The sequence below is a fragment of the Sinohyriopsis cumingii genome, unplaced genomic scaffold (assembly GCF_028554795.1).
Source record: "Sinohyriopsis cumingii isolate HCF-2022 unplaced genomic scaffold, ASM2855479v2 utg001870l, whole genome shotgun sequence".
In the NCBI taxonomy this organism is placed as follows: Eukaryota; Metazoa; Mollusca; class Bivalvia; order Unionida; family Unionidae; genus Sinohyriopsis; species Sinohyriopsis cumingii.
Genome location: NW_028316076.1, coordinates 1,401,445 through 1,415,943, shown reverse-complemented (window position 1 = coordinate 1,415,943; position 14,499 = coordinate 1,401,445). Strand labels below are relative to the sequence as shown.

At 34.3% G+C, this 14,499-nt stretch overlaps 1 protein-coding gene across 1 annotated transcript in view; it reads right to left on the bottom strand.

The window, feature by feature from the left end:
• LOC149771417 (NPC intracellular cholesterol transporter 1-like) overlaps nt 1–4,080 on the bottom strand; it is a 73,166-nt gene extending 69,086 nt beyond the window's left edge. The window contains exon 1 of the mRNA XM_089948492.1: nt 3,949–4,080. Within this exon, the coding sequence (XP_089804618.1) occupies nt 3,949–4,005 (57 nt within the window). The 5' untranslated portion in view covers nt 4,006–4,080. The remainder of the gene's footprint in view (nt 1–3,948) is intronic.
• Between the last annotated feature and the right edge of the window lie 10,419 nt (nt 4,081–14,499).

Genomic DNA, 14,499 nt, shown 5'->3' with positions numbered 1-14,499 from the left:
ATTATTATTGTTATTATTATTATTATTATTATTATTATTATTATTATCATGTAAATTATATATGATTATTATTAACACCATGTATATATGTTAGTGTATCTTAGAAAAATAAAACATTTTCTTTCTTTACTACCAAGAAGTTAATATGTTCGATACCATAATCTTAAGATTAATGTGCAAGAAATTATATACACGAGATTTAAATTAATGTGCAAGAAATTATATACACGAGATTTAAATTAATGGGTAAGAAAATATACACACGAGATTTAAATTAATGTGTAAGAAGACTCCAAAACAGGAATGAATCTGATTGCTCAGTAATCTCCTTATATACACATAATATACAAATGTACTACAAAATGCCCCAAGTACAGATCTTACTACTCAATGTATTCCAAAACTGCCTATCCATGTGACATAGATCGACCAATGGGAAGTAACTTAAGTCTTCTAGAAACCGTCAACCTCATTACACCCGGGATTTTCTCCGCTTTAATATGTAAAAGGCTAACATTATTACATCTGAATGTATTCATGGTTGAAAGGTCAAATGTCTATATTTAGCGTATATGACACTGGGCCATTTCTACAACTTATTCCTCAGATTCAGCCAATGTAGATATGTGAGAAAGCATGCCAGTAGCTTCTCGTGGGTCGGTGGTTCTTTCCTGGGTTTTCCCGGGTTCTTCCTCCACCATTAATACTGGCCGCCATATATGGCCTATCGTGTGCTGAAAAATGGCGTTAAACCCCACAACAACAACAACAACTACAACTTATTCAGCGGATAAAAACGAAAACCAAATTTTTCAAAACGCTGAAAAACTAAATAAACGAACATATACGCTCACCTACACCTACTTTTTAAATACTTTGGAGTTCTTTGTACGAGAATAATGGTAAAATGTGTGCGAATATTTGCGGAAAACACACGAATTACGTCTTTTTCAAAGGTCACCCATGCCAGCAAGAACGGTAACTCTTCCCGGCACATGGGTACGTACAAAATGTAAACAATGGCAACAATACGACATAATTTGGGTTCAAAAACACACGAAAACTTGATTGTATGAAAAGGCAGACGTTTATAGCAAGGAATCGGTTTATGTAGACGTGCTGTCTTTCATTATACCAAACTTATTACAAAATATTTGTACAACTTTTGTTGTGTAATATATTTTCAAGGTTAGAGACTCGACGGGAGTATCACTCACCGACTGTGATACTAGACGTATTGATAATATGTATGTGATTGTGATCACTGAGATATTATCAATGTCAGGTCATCAGTTCTACGTACGGTTCTTATCTTGAGACACTGGTATTAAAATTAAAATGTTCATATTTAGTAGGGACGGAAAAGAAGTAAAAGTTCAACTATTTTTCAGAATTTTGAAGAATGAAAACAAATTCATTTAAAATTGTCATGCCATTTTTTGTGAATATCAATAAGAATATTGTCATCAGAAGCCAAGGAATAGAGAATCGATCTGTAGTATTTCTCCATTTAAACAAATACATAATCATAAATATTTCTTGAGAACCAACTCAGTGCCAGTTTCTTCTCTATCTCTGATACCACAGTTGTCTTTATTTCATGAACTATGTAATATTGCTCAAAACAATGGTCAGAATTATTATGAAAATATCGCAAATTTAGGACATTCAACATTTAATGTTGCACCATCCTAAGCTGACACTACAGAAATCCTGACTTACGGTAATGAAATCTTAGTGGAAAACCTTTGGTCATTGATTTTATTTTATAGATATGAAAACTGACCAAATATATCTTATGATAACTAAATTCTAAAATAGCAATTGTTATTTACTAAATTGTGATTTCAAAAAAATATATGTATGTACAAGAACACTGTAATGAATATGCACTATTGGTTTTAAGAGTAGCATACATTTTCAAATTGGTATGACTCATGATTATGCTATTTCATGCAAAAATGTTAGGGGGCGTGTGATAAAAAGGCACAGAAAGTCTTCAAAAGTACCTGGAACATAGAAAAAGTAAATTTATTCTTGAAGCTGAATGTTCACAACACATTTATATATAACCATATGTAAAAAATATGCAACTTTCAGCATGAAGTAACAAGAGGTCAAGAATTTTCAAAAAGTGACCAAAGACCAATATTAAAAATGGTGGACGGTACATGTGTTTGACTGCTTCCTGTGAATTTATTTGAAAAGATATCATAAAGATGGCTCGTTTTTTAAATCTGCACACTCAAATTATGCAGTAAATATTCCATTTTAAAAGCAACATATAATTTCAACTTGTGTATGACTCAAAAATATAGTATTTCATGCAAAAATGTTTGGGGGGGGGTGATAAAAAGGCAAAGGGGGGCTTCTGAATTACCTGGAACATATAAAAAGTCAATTTATTCTTAAAGCTGAATGTTCACAAAACATTTCTATATAAAACATTTGTAAGAAATATGCAAATTTCAGCTTGAAATAACATGAGGTCAAGAATTTTCAAAAATTGCCAAAGATCAATATTAAAAATGGTGGACGGTACATGTGTTTGAATGCTTCCTGTGAATTTATTTGAAAAGATATCATAGAGATGGGTTCATTTTTGAAATTTGCACACTCAAATTATGCAAAATAACATTCCATTTTTGTATATTCTATAATTATGAAAAAATCATCCCCTGTTGTTATTATTAGCAATTGTCAACACATACCTAAGCATTTATTTATAGACCCTAAGAAAAGATAATCTGTACAACTTAAAACCGTAAACAAAAATTACAATTATTTTAGATACAAATCAAATACCAGGAGTAACTAAAAAAATATACATAAAGTTGAGAATGTTTAGGCCACAAATGAGTACAACAAACAATATGATGGTGTGTGACGTGCATTTGTCGTCACTTTACAAATAAGGCTTATACATACATGCATACATACATACATACATGCATACATACATACATATCATTGTTTTCATGTCATTGAAGGAAATGCTTTACCATGTTCCGATTGGGCATTTAGATGCAGTTTATACTTGTTTATTATGTGATGGCAATAATGGCGGATGAATGAAAAAAGCCTGTGAATCGGATTCGTGCAGTGTTTGATAGACATGTGTGGTAATCTCATTGTTTTAACCATTCAGAGGGGAGCTTTTCCTTAAAACAAAAATAAGAAATATCATGATTGCAATTAAAACATTGTTTTAGCTTTAGAGAAAACTGAAGAACGAATGCTATAACACTCATCATTCATAACAGCCTTTTTAAATGTTATTTTCATTTCGGAGGAACCGCAATATCTCAATTCAAAGAGCGCCGAACTAATAATAAAATAAACAGCGATCTCGATAACCTCCTAGGCCATCACAGGTCTGCAGCCTCATTGTGTCCTTGAAAAGGCTGTTAACTGTACTTCTGCGCATTGTGCAGCTAATAATGTGTCTCAAGGGACTTTAAAATCAGCAAAAGTTTTTTTATTTATCAAAATTTCAATGGTTTATTTATTTAAATTAAAAGCACATGGAAAATTCGACTCAAAACATATAAAAGTCCACACGACTTTACATATTGATTCACTTGCTATTGAGCTTTGGGAATAACAATTTCACTAATCAGTGTTATAATCTATGTCCCGATTGATTATTTTAATTTTCTTTGTGATTGATAATAATAATAATAATAATAATGAGGAGGAGGAAAAGGAGGATTTTAGCCAAGGAAGGTGTATAAAGGAAATAATTATCAATGCGGCCAGGCGGCCAATTTAGACATCCTTTAAAAATAATATTAAGTTTTGCGCAACATTTGTGTATTAAATTCCATTCAGAACACTTGTAGTAATTTTATATCGACTCAAAGTTCCCACTGAAAGACAAATAATTGTATGACCTGAAATATTGGTCCATTGATAAAAGTGCGAACCTCTACTAAGAAAGTCACTTACCTGTGAAGAAATGATGGAAATTAAAACCAGGCCAAAAGTCCAGCAATTTATCTTCATCTTCTCAAGTTCAGTGCTCGTTTCTTAATCACCTGTGTTTAAAATGATATTGGCCTTGCTTATTTAAAGTATAACCAAATAATGCCGATTTGTAATCAATGAAGTTTACCCTATGGTCCGTGGAGTGGCGTGATGTTATATAAATAGATCGAACCATCTTTGGTTAAAGGTAGAGATAATCACGGCATGGACATATCTTAGCAACGCCGCTATGTTTGTCATTATCGGCATTACTACACTATACATACTTATCAAAGTCGACCAACTCTAAGAAGCTGGAAATCTGAGATTTTTACAATAGGAACAAAAATACAGGTTTCACTTAATCTTTGTGACTTAAAGTCGCGATTCCTTTAGCATTAACAAAGTTCATTTTCATTTTCGATGTTTCTTTCTTGTGCATCCGGTATTTAACAGGGATCAATGCATGCGATGTATACGGATTGACCCCACTGCATGATCTGCCAAATTATAAAGATTTAGATTTGTTTGAGTGAGAACAAAATTTCATTTCCACTGTACATTAAATGAAAATCAAATGGAGTAATACAAATATGGGCTAACTGTAGGAATTTTGCTGCGTAGTTACATATGTGTATTTGCAGCGAGACAAAGTTACATATGTGCATTTGCAGCAAGATAAAGTTACATATGTGCATTTGCAGCAAGACAAAGTTATATATGTGCATTTGCAGCAAGATAGAGTTACATATGTTTGCAGCAAGATAGTTACATATATTTACAGCAAGACAAAGTTACATATGTGCATTTGCAGCAAGACAAAGTTACATATGTTTGCAGCAAGACAAAGTTACAAATGTGCATTTGCAGCAAGACAAAGTTACATATGTGCATTCGCAGCAAGATAAAGTTACATATGTGCATTTGCAGCAAGACAAAGTTACATATGTTTGCAGCAAGACAAAGTTACATATGTGCATTTGCAGCAAGACAACGTTACATATATGCATTTGCAGCAGGACAAAGTTACATTTGTTTGCAGCAAGATAAATATAATTATAGAAATCACTCTCCATATAACTTCAAACCGGTATCTGGCACTCAGATGATGTTAAAGGTCTTCCTTGTACATTCAAAATGAAAATCGAGTGCTGAAAGCTTTTAGAGGTGTTATCATTGCTGTACCGTATCACCTGAGACTATAAACCCAGAAATACAGTCATTCACAGGCCTTTCAAAATATAAGTTTGAAACGATGGACACAAAAGTACAAGTAGAAGCAAATGTCCTAGCAGTATCAGCTGAGGCAACGGCGGCACTCGTAGCAGATTTTTGGCTGGTTTTAACGACACGTTTAAGACGATATTGCTAATGTCATTTGGAGGAAATGATAGCTAATTGCCTTTAACAAGGACATTGCGAAGCTGCTGACCCAGGTTTTGCCTGGGCAGGTACTGAACTCTCGACCCTTGGATAGTAAGTCCGACACTCTACCAACTGAGTCATATGTATATTTGTATGACGAGTTGCAAAATTACGAAACTCTTACGGTAAGCGAAGAAAACTTCAGCACATGCTTAGTTTGAGAAAAATGCTACGATTTTAATGTTTAATATTAACTAATGACAATAGAGTAAATCAACATGTTCTATGAAACCATGGGGGAGGGGGGCTGGAAGAAAGTTTTCTTCTACTTGTCTAGCTACATTTAGGGCTATTCGTGATTTAATTCACAAGACTGTACATTTAGTTTGAATTTTCACTTTGCATTTTAAGGAAATAAATAGTACGTTGAATTTTAATAAAAGTTTGTGTTCGCTTCATTCTGCTACTTATTTAAAACCATAGAGTTCTAACAGAAACTGGTGGCTCATCTGGGATTTGAACCCGGGACCTGTCCTTTCTTGAAAACCTTTGTACCTAAACAATAATTAGTGTTTTAGGACCTTTGTTCATTTGATTTTTTGTTCTTTCATCTAATATTTATTCTTGTTTGCATACTTCCCCGTTCATTCAAATATATAGGATTCAACATTTTCTCTTCGTTTTTGTTTCCAGTGTTATTCAGAGGATATAAATTGTTTCTTCCCAGGACGAAGAGCTTGTTTGGCTGGAAACATGCATGCATGCATGCTTAGCTACATACATACATACATACATACATACATACAGTTTGGTGAGATAGCTCGGTTGAACCATCGATATGCGTGCTAAAAATGATAATCAATACAAATATTAGGTAACCACTGCTTTAGGATTTTAGATTTTACCGCCATAAAAATTATTTTCTTTACCTTGCAGTTAACACTAAAGTCGACTTTGACGCGCGAAAAGGAAAAGATTTTTGTAATGTTTTGAAGAACAACGAGTGAAGGAGACTCCATTCAATTCTGACCTGGGGGTTAACCATGATGTAAACTTCCGTTAAAACCTAATCGACATGTACATACAAGAATGACCTTTAAATATATTTTAGTGCAAGACCGTGGTATTTTTAGAAATCATGTAAACCAGTTTCTACACAACCCCAAATGAAACATGCATTGACATTTACCTCAGTCGCCACCACCAGCAGGACTAGGAACTTATAAAACAGAGGCAACCTCAGCTACCAAAATACAGGCTGAAATTTAGAGTTTAGTCAAATTTCTGACAAGAAAAAACAATGATATAACTGCACAGATCAGAGACTTAAAACAAATATTTACCCTACCAATGATTACTTAAAAAATATAAAAATCAATGGACAAAACTTAAGTGACAAGTCCAGAGTAAACAAACACTGAAGAAGAAAATTAAATGAAACCTTTATGATTAATCCTTAAAACCTTTTGATATCGTGACTTGTTTGCAATTGAGGTGTTGCTAAGTCTGTGTCGACAGCATACAAGTTCACTGAGATAAGGTTCTACTCGTGGGAGACCATACAATAAATGCAAATAAAAAAGATATGATAAATATTTATTCTAAATAAAAAGCCCTAATAACCGTAAAGTGAAAAAGGAAATCTTTATTAATGCGCAATCTCATAATTCATAATGTCCGCCTTGTCATAGCTAAATTACATAACCTTTCTTTATACTGGAAGAAATAAATTAATTTCAACATACTACAGGAGCCGATACGATAAATAATGAACTTCCAACTTTTTATAGGCAATGGATTTCTCCAGAAAATGCGAAATATCGAACCAGGGATGGCGCTGGCATTAATAAAGTTGCTGCATATAAAATTGCCAACCTTAATATTTTGCTGCCAATTTTTTTTTAATTTCGCCATTTTCATAATACAGTACTACCCGTTTATCTCGATATCCGAATGTCCAAGGTAATAAGTAATTTAGTCGTCTTAAGCGGATGTTGAGTGGGGGGGGGGGGTCTAAAAAATGAAATTTCGCATAGAAGTGAAATTTGTAAGAGGTAACCTGTCAACAGTGTATAGCATTTACATTGAGAGTGTGTACTTGACAACTTACAAGTGTTTAGGAGAATCCATAATGCGTAAAGTGCTGTAGTTCTATACGGAAAATCCATGAATTCGAGTATGGATTACGTTAGAAAGCTTTTATATCATTCACATACTGTTAGAAAACACAACAAACTCGTATGTAAAAAAAATATGTTAGTCCTCGTTTGATCTATCTCCAATTATTAACAAATGTGTCACTAAATAATTTACAGAGATATTCGTTGTTGTCAGTAGAATGAGGCTTCGTAGTTGTTTACATGCTACATGTACATGGTCTAGATTTTGGTCAGCTGGAGACAGGCCCAGCCCTAGGGCAAGGCGAACGAGGCAACCGCCTTGGGTCCCTAGCTTCTCCGCAATGCAGTTTTTTGCTTGGGGCCCCCGCGCTCATTGCTAGCTGCTTTGGGCCCCGCATGCTGCCTTGGGCCCCGCACATCCTAGGGCCGGGCCTGGCTGGAGACAGCTTTCATATTGCCGAGTCTACCGAGCGGATGAGACTGTTAATAGAGAAATGAAAACATGCGAACAAACTAAAAAGTTTAACAAACAGCTTTGAAATTTGAAATTTATTTGCTTTTTATGTCGCCTTTGGTCGCGATTGTAAGTGTTCCAATCACTTTGGAAAATGCAACAATGGGTCAGATTTCATTGCCTGGCGCCGACTTCCCCTGAAGACCGGTGCTTCGTTTTTATTGAGGATTGTTGTCGACTGCTTTGATGAAGGGTGCTTGTGTTTTATTGAAGTCACCGCTAAATTCAAAATTTGGCCGACCAAACAAATGCCGGCTTGTAATTGCGGCGGTAACATCAAAATACTTTTAGAACATTGATTTAGACCGATTTTGGTTTGTTTAATTTTGCTTAGTATTTATGCAGAACAATCGGTGCTTCAAAGGTAATCAGTTTTTTTGTGAAAATTTCAGCAAAACCATTTTATTTGCGGGCACGCCTTCGACCGTTAGTTATGATAAGCTATTGGCCTCGGGTGTGTCCCCCCACACCAATGGCTTTTATCAGAAACATTCAGAGGCTTTTGATATTATGTCTTGTTTCCTCCTTAAAAAGATCAAAAAGAATTTGGAAACAAAATTTATTTATATGATTGTTTTTGTTGCGGGAGTTTCTCTTTAATTTGTTATCTTCTTGGATTAGTCGTACTCTTAGGTACCCGTATGTAAAGACCCAGAGACATACAGAATAATATATTAAGTATAAAAACAATTATTGAACATATAAATGGTAGTGGACAAAAATCTGCTATGGTACTTTTTGACCAAGAAAAAGCATTTGATAGATTAGAACACAACTATATACAAAAAATCTTAGAGAAATTTGGTTTTGGAAACAGATTTCAAATATGAACTAAAATCCTGTACAAAAAAATAACTTCAAGAGTGCAGGTGAATGGAGCAAAGACGGGTAAATTTGATATTAAAAGATCGGTGAGGCAAGGCTGCCTACTATCTATGCTATTATATGTAATAGCGATTGAAATACTAAGCATGAACATTAAACTAAATAAAGATAGTGAAGGTATTAAAATACCGAATATAAAAGAAGAAGTGAAAATGTTACGACACGCCGACGATTGTACAAACTTTATAAAGGATCATAACTCCTTTAAACACCTGATCCAAGAATTTGACAAATTTAGCAAAGCATCAGGATCACAGACTAATCACGAAAAAAAAGAAATATTCAAAATAGGAAACTGGAGAGGTAACCACCCAAGAAAAGGGTCAAAGTTTTGGGAGTCAATTTTGGAGAAAATGAAGAGAAAGAAAACTGCAGACATATAAGAGAAGCAATCGAACAGACTGTGAAAATCTGGGCACTAACGCCACTATGCCTAATGGAGAGAGTACAAGTAGCGAAAACATACATGTACGCCAATATTAATTATATTTTAAAATCTATAGATATTAGTAACAAAGCATTAAGCACAATAGATAATAATATAATAGACTACATTTGGGATTTTGAACTTCATTATATTAATAAAGAAACACTATATAAAGCTAAAGAAAGGGGAGGGGTAGGACTCCCTAGCCCTATACTACTTAAAGCCGGCAATATTTTAAATAAATTTAAGAGGCTAAGAGTAGAACCAAAGAGTCCATGGGAAGATATTTACATATACCGTTATGGATTCTCCATAAGAAATAGGGACGATATTTACAAAAATAATAAAACAATTAGAAATTCCAAGAAAATTCAAAAACAGAAAAGATTTACTAATAAAATATAGAGATAAAAAAGAACTATGGAATAAAGAAGAAACCTTAACATATAACTGGATAAGGGAGGACGTAACAAAAAATATCAAAAGCACGGCAGAAAAAGAAAATTTATATGTTAACTGGGACAGAGCATGGGGGCACTGGATGAAATTAGGCTCCCTTAAAATTCAAAGCCTCAGCTTTAAATACATGCACAATGCATGGTTGATAGGAGAGGCTGCAGTGAGACGGCGCATGGTCAGAGTACCGCCAAAATGTCCACTGTGTAAAAGAGGCCCGTTTTCTAAATTCCATGTGATAATACAATGTGAAAAAACAAAAATTAATAGGGGAAAGGTAATAGCTGAAATAAACAAAACAGATAAATATAAAAACAAAGCATTTTATATCTTGATGGGAATTTTACTAAAAATACGCTATATAAAATTAGTGACTATATCGTTACAACAATGATGGCCTGTGGCCAAATAATAGTCATAGGAAAATAAACTAGAGTGAGAGGCATATGTAACGATAACTACCAACGGTAGTTACCCCAATGGGACATTACTCCTGCCTACTCTTGATAAATAATAGTAGAACGTATACCTCTCCATTTATATTTAAGCAAATGTATATTGAATACTAATACCTTTCTTTTATCTTTGAGAATTATTGGAACGAAACACGGACAGAGACCTACACTCACATGGAGCTAGGAAGGAAGGAACAGACATGCGACATGGTCCGGAAAAGTAGAGATACAACACATAGAAACCAATCTATACTAACACCTATACTGTCACTCAACTGTATAGGAAATAAAATTTTTGGCAACCCTTTTCGAAAACATAATAAATAGATAAAGGTAGCCAAGTTCGAGGGAGTGAAGTAAAAATAAAGTAAACATGGAGCTCTCTCGAACACAGCTGATCTCAACAGAATATAGATTTGCGAAGAACGACACACATATAGCACACACTAAAACAATAGTTTTTTCCCTAAAAGTATTATTACACCGTTACTTCACCCAAAATTCAAAAGTCTTATTCTAAAAACTTGGAAATATAAATATGTACAAAATCTAGAATATCCATGTTATAAGGATCGCAGGACAACTGGGGAAGAATTCGATATAGACGGCCAAGGTAACAAAGATACTTGGAGAGGGACTCCGAGTCAGGTGATCGACAGAGACCTACACTCACATGGAGCAATCCTATAGAATACACTAGAAAATAAATACCCCGTCAAAAATTCATTTAAAATTTTTGATCGAAATTCTGTTTCAATTAAAAAACAAAGCAACATATCTGGGGGACACAGTGAAGCATAAAAACACTTTTATTCTTTGGTTAGGTGGGGGGGCATCTGTCTGGTGCCCCCCCCCCCCCAAAAAAAAAAATATATAAAGACCCCATATTTCCTCTTCCAATGCTTGATAACTTGTTTTATATTAAAATTGAATCTTGTTATATGTTATGTACTATCACCCATTGATATATTTGTCTGTGGACAATTTCCGTAACATCATCCCCAATTTCAGCCATTATGGTTAACGATAGTCCTACTGTCAGCGTTTGCTGTATATATGCGATAGGTTCAAGTCTGCAATACAGTTTTTGTGTTTGGACTAGCCTTTGTGAAATCTAATTCTTTTATAGCTATATATATCTGAGGTATGTGCATACATCGTTGCCTTTGGTTTCGATGTATGCATATGTATTTTCCTTTGCCAGAAGAACTCTGTTCTAATTTGTAATTATTCTAGAATTATTATAAGTTATCATAAAGACATAGTTGAAATTATTTTTTCAAAACCTTTTTCTCTTTTTATTTTCCAGTGCCAATAAATGGAAAAAGACTTTGTCCAAACATCATCCTTGTCGAAATATCTAAATCATTATTGTAAGATTTATCTATTTGAATAAAACAATTAACTAGCAGTACTTTTGTAGTTTTATCCTAGTCTTTTCATGAGCATGCATATTGTTAAAATATTTCTAAACTGCGCTTTTTAATTTTTCAGTTTCCACTGGCATGTGAAGCAGAGATGCCAAACAGAAGCCATCATTCCTTAAAAAAATTCCAACTATGCCTTTATCCATTTTTATTTAAGTCACCCTATTAAATCATCACACGACCATAAATCGTATGTAACTAATAAAAAAACAATATTTACTCTCTTAACCTTCTGTTCAATCATTGTCACGTGACCGCATTTGACCATATTCTTCACTATAAACTCAATAACTTTATTCACAATATTCCTAGCTGTTAATTTGTCAAGATATAAAAATAGTCTTATCATGATATCTCCCTTTATCCTACATAGGTAATCTCCAGTCTATCGAAAGCCTTTTCTTGGTCAAAAAGTACTAGAGCTCCCTTATCCCCTCTTATTTCTAAGTACTATATATTGGTACTGATACTTAATAATACATTATTTGAATATATTTACATTTCTCCCCGCAGCTTTGATTTAATATTATATCACTCGTACATTTTTTAACCCTCACGCCAGTATATGACATAAAATCTCGTAATCGGCTTTTAAAAATTAAATCGGCCTACATTTTTTGGGGTCCGTTTTTTCCCCTGTCCCCTAATATAAAAGTTACAATCCCCTCTCTCATAGTCCTTCCCATTTCTCTCTTTAGTTTTACATTAATATAAGATAGTTCTAAAATAGGTACAAAAAATAGCTAAAATTCTTGTAAATTTCAGAGGCTCAGTCTGATCCTGGTGCTTCCTCTATTTCTTTCCCATTTATTTTCACACAGCATATTTTTTTTTTTACTTTTGCTATTTGTATGATTAAAATCCATCCCCACTAAATATTCATCGCTTTCCCTGTCTGGTATGTTTTGTGAAGTATTTAACCCTCTATAATATCATTGGATCTTTCTAATATGCCTCTTTTATCTTTATATACAATATCATTAACTTAAATTTCTTTAATTGATTTTTCGGCACTCTTTCTAATCTCTTCCCGTCTATGCAATCCACTCGCCCTTGCGTACAATTATCCAAATTTCCCCGTCCTTTTCTTTTTATCCCGTTGGTCTCTTCGTTTTGTATTTTCGCAATATCATTCCTACATTTTTGCTTAATATCGTCACTTGTGTTATTATTTAAGATATTCATTAAACTATTATTTCTAGTCACTTGTTTTTCTTCTAACTCCACATTATGTTTTCGTCACTGTTTTCAAAGTTGTTTTACTATCTCACATTGATCAACGATATCGAAATATTCATTTAAAAAAATACAATATGTATTCTATCATACTCTTACATCCTCCTCCTTCAATAATTGATTATTTTTCTTCCAAAAACCATATCCCACTTAGTTTCATAGTTGATTACTTCTGTAGCATAAAGATCTGAAATTCACTCATTTTCTTTCCCACTTCCGTCTACATTTCTTAACCTTGCTTGCAATACATAAATTCTGTTTCCTGTAAATGTATTAAGTCAAACACCTCGAAGTTTTCCTTGATTACGTCTACTTTGTCTTTAGTTACCCCATTACCATTTAGAGTTATCATCTTGAGGTTCATTCCTTCCATGATTAAAGTTTACTTTAGTCTTCTAATTAAATACATCGTATATTCCTTCATTAACACCTAAAAATTAATTTTAAACAGATAATGACCTACGGCTGTGAGCAGTGGGTGTCTCGTATTCATTTTTTTTATCACAAATGTATTTTGTTTCGTCATTCACCTTTTCAGTGTCAATCGTTTCAATGCCGTCCTCCTTATTTATATTTTCTTCGCTTTCGTCCCTGTCAATCTATTTTTCCTCATTCCCATCGACATCCGTATCAGTCTATTTTCTTTGTTTTTCTGTCTCCTGTTTTTCTCCTTGTTCCTCTCTCTCTCTCTCTCTCTCTCTCTCTCTCTCTCTCTCTCTCTCAGTCTTTTGTGCGTTCAAGCGTCTTCTTGTCATGTACTCAAACATTTGTATTCTTTTCCTTGGGATCTGCGTTAGCATTTTTTTTTTCCTTAATCGGCGTAGGATCCCCATTCTCTTAACCTAAAGAAGTGCTTATCCGCTTCCTTTTTGCGTGGATATCAAAGGTTCTTTTTCCTGATTCTTAGTAGCACCCTGCTTACTTTCTAGTTCCCCATCACTCCTATCCCCCTCTTAATCCTCATCTGAGGAACTTTCCTCTGACATCCCCCGTAGTAAACACTACTGGTTTTTCTCCAGGTTTGTTGGTCCATTTTTAATAGCCCCCATACAAAGCTTTATCTTTCTTCTTGTAACTACTGGTTGAAATGAGTCCTCCCCTCCCCTCCCTTTCCATTTCTTGGTTTGTATATGAAGATGATAGGGAAGGTGTTTTCTTTGTATTGTCTGAGACCTCCATTTTGTAGGCATTTTTTAAGGGAATTTCATCCCTTTCAGCTCCCGTTTATTCATCACCACCACCCACGGCCTCCAATTCTTGTGCTACAACATTTGGTGCAACTTTGTCCACATACGATGTACCCGCTTGGGACAATCCGTACACCTGATTTAACAGATGGGAAACGCCATATGGATTCCTATTTATGATTTACAACCGTAACTTGGTAGGTAGTTTCTATTTTATTTTCAACACCATGGTCTCAGTCTCCACTGGGAGTCCCACCACGTGCACGTCTATTACTTATGAACCAATTAATTTGGATGGAAATATTGAGTAGATCGGGGAGAGAACTTTGGGTGCGCTCTAAACCAAAGAGGATTAACCACATGAGCTGTGTTCTGTGCACTGCACACATACTCTCTGAAGGTACTTTTCAGACAATTTTTGTTTTGTTTTCTCAAATTTTGTTTTTCTTTCATTTTTGTTC